Below are 13,876 nucleotides of genomic sequence, written 5' to 3' on the forward strand. Positions count from 1 at the left end.
CCCTGCAGGTGGGGACTGGGGGCTCAAATCCAGGTCCTTGAGTGTTGTAATATGTGCGCTCAACCAGGTGCGCCACCACCCGGCCCCCAGGATATCTTTTTATAAACTCACCTTTCAATGGCTCTAAAAGAAAGTCATCTGATATAAACAGTAAGAAGAATGATTTTGTTGAAGGTGCTGACTTGCTAATTTGAATATTCTAAAATAGAGATAGTAAATGGTCATTTTTTTTCTCCCCATGGAACTATCGTTAATGGACTTCGTTAATAATGAAGTGAAGTCACTTAAGGCAAAGGCAAAACAGTATCACAAATACCTCAGATGACTACTAGGGCAAAATTTTCAAAATGTTGCAAGCTGTCTGCATGCTTCAAGTAGCAATTTACATGCATAATTAGGTGCAATCAACAGTTTTGAAATGTAATATATTTTCTGAGCCCATATTTACTTAAGACAGATGCAAAAAAAAAAAAAACCACATTCTGCAACCCTTTTGCCCCCCCATAGGACAGAAAATGGGAAAATACTTGCATTTAACAACAGGAACATTACAAGAACATTGCTAAATTTAAAATACATTTAGATAAAGTAGTGTATCTTTCTTTTGATTTATTCTTCATTTAGTCTTTAAAGTAAATTCACAAATATATTTTGCAAGTAAGTAACAAGCATGTAAAAATAACTTATCAGTCAGCTATTTCAACTTCTGTTGAACTGACATGCAATTTTAATTTCTATATTGTAGAAGAAAAATCTGTCAAACTCAAAACTTCATTGCCGAAAATAACATTAGTTTTCTCCTGCTTTAAGAAAGGGCTTCATTCTTTAGGTATAACAAATATCTTTTGTAATGATTCATATAAAAAGATGAATTAAATTGTCAGTATCTTTCCTTACCATGGTTTTCAAATGAGTGTTCATGGTGAATTTCTATTACCTTACTATTTTCAGTTTAAGAGGCAATGATTGTGTACTAGGTAGTAAGGCATTCTGCTAAGCACTTTACACAGATAATTTCACTGACCATTATAAAAACACTGTAAGAATTGATTTATTAGAATGTATTGAAAGGAAATGGAGGGCAACTTCTTTAAATGGACATAGCCATGTTTTCTTTGCTAGGACATTGTTATACAAAGGCTTGTAATATCATCTAAAAATGATAGCGAAACAGAAGGCAAACTTATTTCATCTTTAGCACGGTACAAACTTAGAAAATGAGCGTGAAATGTAGGTTTTTAAACACTGAAAAGACTGAGTAATTCAGTGTGTATACTTTTTTTTTATTTCCAAAAGCGTGTTCATGTTGCATTATCCAAGTTGACTGTCTACACTGATTACAATGGCAATTAATTCTGTCACACAGGCAGAGTCAGAGATTAAGAGACAGTGGATTTTGCTATGTAAAAGTTGTCTTTCAGTTAATGAAGAGCAGTTATGAGATGAACAATATAAATCTTTAATTTCACTAGGTGTTACCAATGATACATTACATGTTAGAAAGAAAAAGCCCCACCTTCAGCTAAGAAATGCATGAATAGTTCATTTATCTGCGCATCCATTTGGGGGCATGATGGAACTCAAAGCACAGAACAATGGGCTCTGTTTAATATTAAGCAGGTGCTTCTTAATCCGTTATTTCTCTCCATAGCTGCTAGAAGGTCTCTCCCTACATTCAGAGTTGCAGCAGCAGTCGCAGTGAAGTTGTGAGGTTCTCCCCAGGACCCGGTCACGTTAAATTTAGAAGTCATACAGATCACCTGACTGTCCGCGAGGAGCCCTGACTTAAAGAATCGCCAAGTCCAACCTTGTCACCTCGGATCAATGTATTTATAGAAACAGCTCACCTCCCGCCCTCCGGGGGAAGCTGGGGTTCCCTCCGGAAGCTCCTGGACCCCCCCTGCCCAGGACGCCCTTCCAGCCAGAAGAGCTCGCTCTGGGGGATCCGCGGCGTCCAGCTGGCGCACCGCACCCCCCCCGCCCCCATTGGGGGGACGTTGCAGTAAATACCTGGCAGCGACTTCTCGCCTCCCCTTTCTCTTCCCCAATCGACCCTCTGCTGCTGAGCTTTACGCCAAACTCGGGCGCGCAGCGAGACTCGCGTCCCCGCCACCCGCGCCGCCCCGCGCCGCCCTGCGCCGCGCCCCACCCCTCCCGGGTTCTAGTCCGCGCGCGGGCGGCGAGCGGAGGTCCATTTCCTGCCCGGGATTTGCCGCTGGTTCGCCTCTTGACTCCACTTGTCTAGTGCCGGGCTGCGGGGTGTGGAGCGGCGAGCGGCGGAGCCCCGGGAGCGCACACGCACGCTCCGGAGGGGTCGACCCCGGAGACGCGCTCCGCCGCGAGGGACCCGGCCGGCGTGCGGCTGGGTTGGCCCGGGGCTGGGGGGTGGGCGCGCCGGCCAGCTGCCCTCCGCCCGCCTCTCCTTCCAGTCCTCGCTCTCGTCCCCGCCCCCTCGCCGCGCCTCCCGTGCGGGGGTGGCAAGGGCAAAGGTGAGAGGTCAGCGCTCGGCCAGCGGGCGGGGAGTGTCCATTTCACGTGCACCTGACATCCTCGGGGTTGCCAGTTTCGCCCGCCAAGCCCGGCGGCGTTCTGGTTTGTTGTTCCAGTAACTTTGTTCAGAAGGTTGGAGGGGTGGTGGGGGGACGCCGAGGGCCCCCAGAAGAAGCTGCAAAAAGCTAGGAGCATCGAGGACCGGGAGGCCGGCCAGGTCCCCGAGCGGCCCCGGGGCTGGGCGCGCGGTGGGGAGGAGGCGCCGCCGCCGCCGCCGGGATGCGCTCTGCTTAAGCGGGACTGACTGCCGGGGGCGCCTGAAGGCCACCGCTCCAAGGACACGCGGCCGCCCGCTCCTCGCGCTCCCCGGCCTGACGCCGCCAGCGCCGGAGCCGAGCAGGCGAGCAGGCGAGCGGAGCTCCGGGGAGCGCGGGCGAAGGGTGGCGGGAGGGAGGGCGCGCGGGAGGCGGCCCCTCCTCGGCGAGCCATGCGTGCCACGGGCAGCTGAGGAGCCGCCGAGCGCCGCTGCCAGGACTCCGCTCCGCTTTTGTCTTGCCCTCCAGTGAATGGGAAGATGGAGATGGATGTTGAGGGAGTTTCTCCGCGCCCGGAGCCCATCCCCCGCTCCCAGGGGGCCGGCGGAGCCTGCCAGGCGCCGCCACAACCTCCCCAGCCCCAGCCCCAGCCCCAAGCCCAGCCGCCGCCGCAGCAGCTGGCTCAGGATGAACTGCCCGGCGACAGTGCTGGCGCTGAGGACAGCGACGATCCCGAGGCGAGACCCAACGGCGAGAAAGGAGAGAGCAAGGTAGGTCCACAGTGTTGGCGCTGTGACACCTTTTGAACAAAACCGAGGAGCTCTGGTAGTGGCTGCCACTTTTAACCCCTGCGCTGCCCCCACCCACTTCGCTCGTTCGCGTGGTGGGGGTGGTGGGGGTGGTTTGCAGATGTGGGAAAGGCGTGAGGTTTCAGGGAAGCGATGGGCGCTAGTGACTTTCTGAACTGGAAGGCGTGTGCAGAAGTCTGCCCTGGTTTCCGTATTCAGCGGTGTGTGCAGAGAAAAGTCTTCGGGTACATGCGATGCCCAGGGTAGAGCACGGCGCCTCAGGAGAGCGGTGTGTGGAGAGCCCTTTGCTAGGCTGCACATTCAAGTCAGACTCCAGGCTTATTTGGGTGATCTAGGTCAAGGGGAAACATATGTCTTCAGGAGCTGCCAAGTGGCTTCTGAGACTCCTTGGAGGGAGGTGACAGCAACCCAAAGATGACAATAATGGGAGCAAAGTTTGGTTCATTTGCAGAATGGAGAGGACCCCTTAACCCACCTCTAACCTCCAGATCCTCTGCTTCACCTGGCATCCTCCCATCTCGGAGGGCAGGGACCAAGTGCCTGGCAGCAGATGAGCTCTGAAAACGTTTTTGCAGCCCTGCTGTGTCATTGTAGACCAGGGGGTAGCTACAACTTACTGCGAAGAGAGTAGCTCTTCAGATAATTGGATTCTACTAAGAAATGACTAAAAGGCCACTCTTTGGTGCTGATACTTCCTCTTGCCAGACCATTGTAAAATAGAGAAAATGGCATGGAAAATAATGCCTTGGGAATAAGATTAGTGTATTCATCACAGCCTTGTTTCGGAGCAGAGTGTTCTTGCTCCATACACACTTGGAGTTCAGTTTTGAAGCTAGTGTTGTTTAGTTGTATCTGTGTAAAGTGTACACATGTGTCTGTTAATATGTTTTGAAACTGGCTGCTAATGTTGGGGAAAGTTGGTTCAACAAATCAGACTATTGGATCCAAAGGAAGATCACTTTTGCTCATTTAAGGAAGTGTATGAGAAAAATTGCACTTCTGGTTAAGACAAGACTGGCGTGTTGTAAAGTGCAGATTGTTCTTGGAGATCACCTTATTCTGTTCAGTCTCTGGGAAGGTATGCGTGGATTAAACAGACACTTGAAACATATTGGGATCACACTGTGTGTTGCTGTTCAGTATTTGGAGACAGACTCACTTAACAAGTTGCTATTTGCAAATGTTCAAAATTGTTTTGCAGTTTGAAACTGAACTAAGAAAGAATTGAGATTGTTGTTTATCTACCAAAATCAATATTGTAATTTAAATGGCAGTCTACCAAGACTCTGAGATTTGAACACACTATAGACTGTTCTGAAGTGCCATACAAATGCATACAAGATTTACATTGTGAAAAGCGATGATGAATTTTAGTATTCTAATATCCTCAGCTTTCCAGTTGCTCTTGATTTCATGAATATTTAATTCTTTCATGACTGCATATTTACTACTTTAAATGACTGTGCTCAATTTTATGAAATAATCGTAACTGAACATCGTATTACCTAATTGAACTTTACGTCTCTTTTGCAAAAGAGGTGTGGGGAATAATTAAAATATACAGCCAGTGCTGCCATTTCCATATTGTTGGTTCATGTGCTCTAAGCATGAGAAATTCCTGCCATCAGCAAAAATCTGTGCTTGTTTCCCTTTGGTGCACCATGCAGACTGTCTCATGTTCTGCTGCTTGTGAGGTATGAGGAAGGCATTGCACTACAGATATTTCAGCAGGTGAAGAGAGGACTGAAAGCAGGTTGATTACATTTAGTTAATTATCATGTTCAGATAATTGAGTATTCCACTGATGTGATTTGCTTTATGTTTGTCTGCAATTTCTTGAGGTGGAAACAAAATACCACTTTTTTTTTTCTCCCTCCAGGTGTTTGCCTTAAATATTATGTTGTCTCTTTCCCTTCACCCAGAAATCAGCTCTGTTAACCCTTTGCTTGCCTCTGGTACTCTCCTACTGGTTATTCTCAGAGTTTGAGGATGGTTGCCATGGTCCACACTTTAAGAACTCTATTATTTTGTCTTCGATGGATATTAAGACAAGTTGTAAATTGATCGTTCTTCAGAAATCCTGGTTTTGTTAGTGTGAAGGCCTTTAGGTGTCCAACCAAATCATTCTTCTAAAATATAAGTGGGAAAGCAAAACTTGGGGTAAAAACCAGATGTAAGTTTTACCAAGCTGTTTGGAGTGTTGTAAGGGTTTAAAAACAGTAATTTGTAAATCTATGGGATGAGTATGTTTTCTTTTCACTTATGAGAATAGTAAAATGTACCATTTGTACTGTAGTGTTTATCTTAAATTGTCCCTCCTGCAATGATTCTTCAAGTAGGATGCTTATTTGCCCCTTCCTGTCCCCCACCCCCAACAACAATGTGTTAAGGAAATCATGGATTTTTTTTCCCTAGCTTCCCGTCTAGGGTAATGATTTATTTTCTCGTGATTTTACCCCAGTATCTTATTGGAAAACAAATCAAAGCTTAGTGCCAGATCAGCTTCTCTGCTAAATTATAGGTTCATTGGTCATATCTCTTCAGAAAATCCCTGAAAGAAGAAGAAAGACTAGAAATCTGAATCAGACCAGGACTTTTTTTTTTTTTAATGCCAGAGTTTCATGATGTAACTGGGGCTTTCTGTTCCTAGAATAACAATACCTGATTTCTTTATAGCAGCTACTCTTCAGAGAAAAAGTAAAGCAGTTCCATGCTGTATGTTCTTTGACTCCATGACTGGAAGACCCTAAACGTGCCATCTCTTCCTCCTTTGTGCTTCAAGGCATATTTATTATTAAACCCTTACGAAAAATAATCACCTTTCCTTGCAATGACACCACAAGATGGTGTGATACCCCCTTTTGGTGACCTAGTGAAATATTTTCTCACCTATTATCTCAAGACATGTCCCTCATATTTGAAAGAAGCGAGTGGTTCTCTTGAAGCTGGATAAAACTCCTTTCTTTTGGTTTTACAGATGAACATGGAATGGTCACTGTCCTTGAGTAAGAGACCTTCAGATCCTTGAAAGTGTTTTCTGATTTGACTATCCTCAAAACTTTCATACAGGACTTTTTATATAGGCCTTTGACAGTCCACTACTATTTATGCCTTTTAAAATCTTTCAAAATTGTTATGCTTTTGCTGAATATCACTCTTGAATTGCTGTTTCTGAAACTTTATATGGAAAAGCACCTAGTGGCTTACTTCATTCATTGTATTGCTAGCAGGAATGTGCGAGTTCTTCCCTTGACCCCTGATGAGTGATGTTCAGGCAGTTCTCACTTAGTGACTGGCTGAAACCCCACCTATAAACAAAGCTGTCAGTAAGTGAGGAGTTTCTCTTAGGGCTATTTCAGACAGACATAAGATACTGTACTAGTAGTGGGTTTGTTAACCGTCTTTAGATAGTTGAATTCACATCTGTATCATTTATAACATTTTAAATGTATTTTAAAAATGTTTATTCAGTAGTGTATAGTATGTTGCTCTATAACAGATATAGAGGAAAAGCATTGTATTACAGGGTTCACAGACATAGATGGGACACAGTGCACACCGACTGACTTCAGGAATGAGAAAGAAACTAAAAGAGGTGATGGGAGATGAGCTCCTTGAAGCTGAGCCACTGTGCTCCTGTTTTCTGTGATCAGTGTTCTCATACATCACCACACCACTAAGTCTTCAGCAGTTGATAAACAAGGAGGTCATGAAGTGAGCAGTAGCATATATGATTCTTTCTCGCCGGCTTTCAATTTATGTTATTTGTACATTCTCCCTTCTCTTGCCCCCCCTCCTACCCCACATGCATGCCTACACCACTTACATTAATATTTTGTGTGAAAGTGTTAATGACCTAGGGTGTGTTATTATGAACTCTCCTTTTTTGTCCAGCTTTCATGAAAGCCCCCCCCTTTTTAACAAGACATTATTCTTACGGCTTATAGGGACTCTGTTTCTACCAATGAGATGTCATTGATGAACAGGACTCGGGATTCTCACCTCAGCGCATTTCATCAGCATTTTCCTAAGTTATCAGTCTTATGGAGGATGCTAAAGGAGCTCTCTTATCCAGTATTTTGTTACGAATCTTATATTTTGAAATAATTTTAGATTTATAGAAAGTTGCAAGGATATAGTTTCCAGTTACTTTTTACCTACTTCTTTTTTTCTTTAACCTAACCTACTACTACTTCTTCTGTTTCCTCTTCTTCTCTTTCTCCTCCTCCTCCTCATTCTTTTTACCTAACTTCTTCTAATGTTAACATCCTACATAAACACGGTATGTGTATCACAGTGGTTATGTATGTGGTCCTGTATGTGTCTGTCACATTCCTGTTAATTCAGTTCGTCTTTGTTTGTTTAATGAATGTGTAACATAGTGATGTTTCCCATTCTATCTAATATTTAAGACTTTATTTATACCCGGAAAGCTACATGTGAAGATGTTTAATTGCCAGGATAAGTTCAAGATAACTATTCCTCCTTTTTATATTCCTGGTGGGTAGGAACAGCTTGTGAAATACAAAGGTTGAGATCCCTACAGCTCTGTACCAAGTGCAGTGAGCCCTGTGGGAGTTACAACTTGGGCAAAGCTCTCGAGTGCTGTTAACTTATGGGGTGTGATAGTTTTCTTTTTTTTTTTTTAATACTATCTTGAAAAAACATTTCTGCTCCCAGTAAGATAGGGCTTGTCAGTTCACAGAGGACAGGATAATCTCAAGTGGCAAGTAAAGGAGGAAAGGCAATTGATAAAATCAAGACAGTTCACTTTGAAGCCTAAACCCTTGGGTGTTTGTTTCTGGCATGAAAAATAACGGGAGCCCCTTGGTTTTTTTTGCATTGTGTTAGCCAGGAAAACTTGATTTTCAGCAGTGAAGCAGAGTCTTGTCCATATTAGCAGGTGTCACAGTAAGAGTGAAGTCAGAAACACCCGTATGCAACTGACTATGGTTCTGCCTTTCACTAGCTGTTAACCTTGAGTGAGGTCCTAAACTTTCCGGTCAGAGGTCTTTTGTATCTGTAACATAGAAATAATTATAGTGCTTACCACCTATAGTTATGGCATGACTGAATGAGAGAAAACCGTCAAAGGTCTTGATTCAGTGTGTCATAGATACAATGTGTAATGTAGTCGTCAATAATCGTGATTATTATTGCTATTGAGGTCTAGGGTTGGGAGGAGTATGAGTTGAGTTTCCAAGTACATCTAGAATCTCTAGTCTCCTAGAGGTTGATGGTACCCCAAGTGCCATAGAGATGTTGCTCTGCAGTCAAACTAAGATGGTCCTCTTTGGTCTGATTTTGTTTTGTGGTTCCGGAGATGCTTCCAGGTCTTCCTGGTGAATATGAGCATAGCCAAGAATTGTGCTGACCTGTCTAATGTCTGCTCTTCTCTCCTCAGGAAAGTTAAGGAGAACTAGCATAAAGGCCTGTTTCTCCCAGCCCAAGCCTCAGAGGTACACACAAGATATTAGCAGTGCATTGCCCTGCTTGGTAGGAAGCGATCTATAAGACTGAGTAGTAATTAGGCTAAAAAGAAAGTTCCCCAGGTGTGCTCCTTTCAAATTCCAGCCCCAGAACTACATGGGAAGTGCCATAACACTGGAGGAAGATCTGGATCTGTGGTAGCTCTCTCTCTCTCTCTCTGAATAAAAAACATCCTTAGAATGCTGAAATCCTACAGGCATAGCTATAAAAACAAATAAAAATCAATTACAAACAAGCAAAAGAGTTGTCTCCTATAGGGCTCTTTGGTTGTGAGCAACAGCAACTGATATTAATTTGAGCAAACAGGTATTTTATTTTAAGTTTGTAAGGCAATCACAGAATCAAAGAAAATGATAAAACTGGATTTTGGGAAATGCAGAGATCAGGAAATCTCAGATCTAAGTCATAGAAAGTGATGAATGATTGCTTAAGTGCGCTGACAGGAGAATAAATGCCAGTCTTTTTTTTTTTTTCTTTTACCTGCTCAAGAGCCAAATTTCATGGACAGATTAAATTATATAATTGACCTTGTTTGGATCAGTTATTTGCAATAATCAGGGAACTATGGGCAGTGACATTGAATATTCTCACAAATTGTATCCTTTGGAAGGAATACCTCTCTCTCTCTCTTTCTTTCATGTGTGTGTGTTTTTCAAGGTGTTGTCAGATCAAGGAGAACAGAGGGCTAAACAACCACTGTAACTTCTCTCTTTATAGGAAAGTGAAATGAGGAGGAGTGGTAGAGGAAAAGGAAAAATAGAGAAGAGAATCAGATAGACATAGACAAGTGAATTTAGACAGGAACTTAGAATATTTTTTAGCATTCATTTCTTACCATTTTATATGAAAGTATGTACTCTGTCATTTATGTGAATTTCTGGATTGAAATACATGGTCTGCTAAGTATGGTCTCTCCTTTTCTCACCCATTTCGCTAGTTTTCGCAGGTGAGAAAATTGAGACCATAAGATGAACATTGTGCCCAAAGGCACAGCAGTGATGCCCAGGGCATGCATCCAGATGGTATTCCTTACCTCAAATCCCGTCTTCTTGGAGTATCCTAACCCTCTCTGATTTCTAATAGTATCTGGAAGCTCTTCGAGCCTGCTTCTGAAAGTCAGAGTTCTTAATTTCTGCATTTGTAAAGTGAAATCAGTGGCATTTCACATCTGTTAAGCAGCTAATCTGAGGGTAAATGATTGGGCCCATAATCTTTTGTTTATTTGTTTATTCTTGGGGAACTGGGTTATGGCAAGTTTGTGATTTCACTCTTCTTGGGTCAACTTTTCACTCAAGAAGAGACAGCTTGGCACCAGAGCTGCCCCTGCAGTCATGTGCATGAAAAAGCCTCTGATGTTTTAAAATAGACACTTAAAAAATTTATTGGGGAGTTAATGGTTTACAGTCATGAGTAAAATAAAATACAATAGTTTGTACATGTTTGTAATACAATAGTTTGTAACATTTCTCAGTTTTCCACATAACAGTTCAAATCCCACTAGGTTCTCCTCTGTCTTTCCAAGACCTGAGTCTCCCCCCCTCACCCCAAGAGTCTTTTACTTTGTTGCAATACGCCAACTCCAGTCCAAGTTCTGCTTTGTGTTTTCCCTTCTGTTCTTATTTTTCAGCTTCTGTCTATAAGTGAGATCATCCCATACTCTTCCTTCTCTTTCTGGCTTATCTCACTTAACACGTTTTGTTCAAGCTCCGTCCAAGATGAAAATGAAAGCACTATTTTTAATAGCCGAGTAGTATTCCATTGTGTATATAGACCACAACTTATTCAGCCACTCATATGTTGTTGGACACCTGGGTTACTTCCAGGTTTTGACTATTATAAATTGTGCTGCTGTGAATATAGGTATACTCAGATCTTTTTAGGTGGTTGTGTTTGTTTCACTGGGATATATCTACCTCCAGGAGATGAGTTGCAGGGTCATAGGGTAGGCCCATTTCTAGCCTTCTGAGAGTTCTCCAGACTGCTCTCCACAGGGGTTGGGCCCATTGACATACCTACCAGCAGTGCAGGAGTACATCTCCCTTTTTAGTCATGGTATTCAGTACCCCTGAGAATAAAATATATTAACGTTAACATGTCTGTCCCTACATTTAAAGCAGATTTTCTGCTCAAATCTCCAGACCTTTTTTTTTTTTTTTTTGACCTGGAATCTGAATGGCAGGATGTTTTTGTCTTCACATTTGACCCTTACAGCTTCCAGGAAGCATCCTGCATGAGAAGCTACCATGGGACAGTATATCTCTCATTCTGTAGTGGTTGATGGTGGTGTTGGTGTTGGTGGTGGGTGGTGGGTAGTAAGTTTTCATTCTGGGCAGGCACTCTTCTAGCACCATGTCTGGCTCAAGGTGGGTATCAAACAGTGGTTATCTCAACGCCTACTTTGTTATGTTCAGTCAATGTGTGTTTTAACATTTCCTTAGATCCTGGAATTGCACAATTGGAAAAAAAAAAGTTTTATGGAAAGGACACACTTATATTATGATGCTCTCAGGAGTTGAGTGTGATCAGAGAGTTAAGAACCTGAGGTAATGTGGAAAAGGAAGTGACTGCCTATATCTTCTAGGAAGCCGTGTGTCATTTCATTAAATGCCTCAGGAAGTGGGTAATTCAGTGAAAGAACTGTATTTACTGAGAGTGTGACAGTGATTAGAATGACTAAGAAAGAGCCAGAAGCTCTTTGGAGGATGGAGTGATAGTAACAGAAGTGTGTTTGTTATAATGGTCTATTATGGCATAAAAGCAAGTTTGAACGTTGTGTTATCAATAGTAGGTTGAGGGAGGATATTTGAGTCTATTGTAACAGTTTAACGCTGTCCAGGAAGAGTTCCCAGATGGGGCAATTTCATGGATTAGTAGATTTAAGAGAAAATAAGGAGACAGATAGAATTAACTCCTATTTATCACATGACAAGAGAATATGCTTTTTTCGATGGGCATTTAAGCACACAAAAAGAATAAAGAGTAGGTGGCAGTCTTTACCCAACACATACTCTTCTAAACCCCATACTCCTAGCTCTGCAAATTTCACCTCATCCCATCAGATCTTACAGCTTTCTTGATCTCCCTTCCCTAGAAACCTCTTCTACTTTCTTATAGATTGGAGCTTGGGAACTTCTGGGGTACTCATTGCATTAAGCTTGAGGTGGGTTGGGGACATTTTCCTGAGATTATCTTCTCTCCTAGTGCACCACTGTCAACATTTTTTTTTAAAAGGCATTCTGAATGTCAGCCAGAAACATTAGCTGTAAAAGCAATGGGTACCAACTCTGCTTCTCATCTCTGTATTCTTTTAAAGTGGAACCATTTAAAACAAGGTAAATAATGGACCTGCTAGGCACTAGAAGCAGTCAAGTGAAATGAGGATGCAGGGCACACAGAGACGTGGGCCAGAGAATGACTCCCTTTTCCCGTGTCATATTTCCTTCATACAATCTCGTGGCTGGATCTACCCTGTCCATCCTTCTAGGTTTATACCTTCACACCTTCTGTGTTTCATCCTCGTCCCCAGGTTGGACTCCCACATTCTGTAATCACTTTTCTTTGTAAGATTTACTGTTGTAGAATATACAGGTGATGACTTTTCCCCTTTAAAGTTTATGGTTAAATGAGTTTTGACAAATGTTTTATATCAATATTAACCCTAACAAGGCTTTTATAACTGATTTTTATTACCTCTGAAGAATTCCTCTGTGTACCTTTGCAGATAAACCCATCACCTACACCGACTTTTCTTAAGATATAAGTGAGTATTCATATAAGTGGAACAAAATGAATTTTAGCTTTTTTTGGTTGATTTCTTTTGCTTATTAAAATGTATATGGTAATCATTCATTTTGATATATCACTAGTTGCTTTCTCTTACCAAGAAGTATTTTACTGTGTAAGTATACCATATATATTTTTTTCTTCATCAACTTGTTGATGGACACTGGGCCACTTATGGACTATTGTAAAACTTCTAGAACATTTTCAATAACTTTTTTTACATACATTTTCACTTGTCTGTATTAATTCATAGAAATGGGACTGATGGGCCATGTATAAGCATGTTTGACTTTGTAAGGGGTTGCCAATCTGTGATCAATGCATGAGAATTCCAGTTGTTCTGTTTCATTGTCAACACTTGCTATTGTTGGTATTTCAAATTTCAGTCCATGTGTTGTTATATGGGTACTGATATTTCATTATGACTGTAATTTGTACTTCCCTACTAATTTGTGATGGTTAAAGTTTTTTTCTTCCACCTGTATATTTATGATCTGTATGTTTCTTTGACAAAAATTCTGTTCACTTTGTTTGAGCCATTAAAAATTAGCTTGTTAATAGAATTATTTTCTTATGGGCTTGAGTTTCACAAGCCCTGAACTTCTGAACTTTGAAATTAAAAAGCAGGAGGCCTTCCTCATTTCCTTTCTTAGTGGTTGCTGGTGAACTAACATTTATAGGGCATTTATCATGTGCCAGTCATGGAGCGAGGTAGATTCATGTTGGATGATCTCATTTCATGCTCCACAGTAATCCTGCAAAATAACTATCATTACCCCTGAGGCCACACAGCTAGTATATGACATAGGAAGGTTTAAATTTAAGTGTGCCTGGCTCTTACTCTTGCTACTCTATCAGGTATGACTCAAGGGCTGTTCTTTACAGCCTCTTGGTGAGTTTCTCAGGTTAACCTGGGTGTACTGCTCTAGGTGGTTTGAAAGTAGCCCTTAGGTGAAATAACTCAACTGGTTTTGCCATGCAAATCAGGACATTGAGCTTAAGGCAAAAAAGCTCTCCCAGTTTCATTTCAGACCTGAACAAATCCTCACCACTGTGTGTGTGTGTGTGTGTGTGTGTGTGTGTGTGTGTGTTAGAAAAGTAAGAATTCCCCAGAAAAGCAGAAGGTTTGAGGTGTTCATTTATATTTCACTGTCAAGGTTGTCCATCTTTCTCAGACAAACTGAAGTGCTGTGTTTACCCAGAGGGCATGGTTGGGCTCCCCACCTGGGAATCAGCTTCCAGCTCAGCCCCTAGTTTTGTTCCTACAGC

General features: G+C 42.4%; 2 protein-coding genes across 12 annotated transcripts in view; one reads left to right on the top strand and one right to left on the bottom strand.

Annotated features, from left to right (window-relative positions):
* Positions 1-574: 574 nt before the first annotated feature.
* Positions 575-3,108, bottom strand: LOC103108627 (sterile alpha motif domain-containing protein 1). Its single transcript, XM_007517596.2, is given in 7 exon segments — positions 575-2,067; positions 2,407-2,437; positions 2,587-2,668; positions 2,671-2,784; positions 2,787-2,863; positions 2,866-2,896; positions 2,899-3,108. Coding segments are annotated over 7 exon segments (801 nt in total). The 3' UTR covers positions 575-1,811.
* Positions 3,065-13,876, top strand: part of RBMS3 (RNA binding motif single stranded interacting protein 3) — a 1,638,617-nt gene continuing 1,627,805 nt past the window's right edge. For all 11 annotated transcript variants that reach the window (XM_060180467.1, XM_060180472.1, XM_060180474.1 and 8 more), the window contains exon 1: positions 3,065-3,295. In XM_060180467.1, the coding sequence (XP_060036450.1) occupies positions 3,065-3,295 (231 nt within the window). The remainder of the gene's footprint in view (positions 3,296-13,876) is intronic.

This window comes from Erinaceus europaeus, chromosome 21 (genome assembly GCF_950295315.1).
Source record: "Erinaceus europaeus chromosome 21, mEriEur2.1, whole genome shotgun sequence".
Taxonomy (NCBI): Eukaryota; Metazoa; Chordata; class Mammalia; order Eulipotyphla; family Erinaceidae; genus Erinaceus; species Erinaceus europaeus.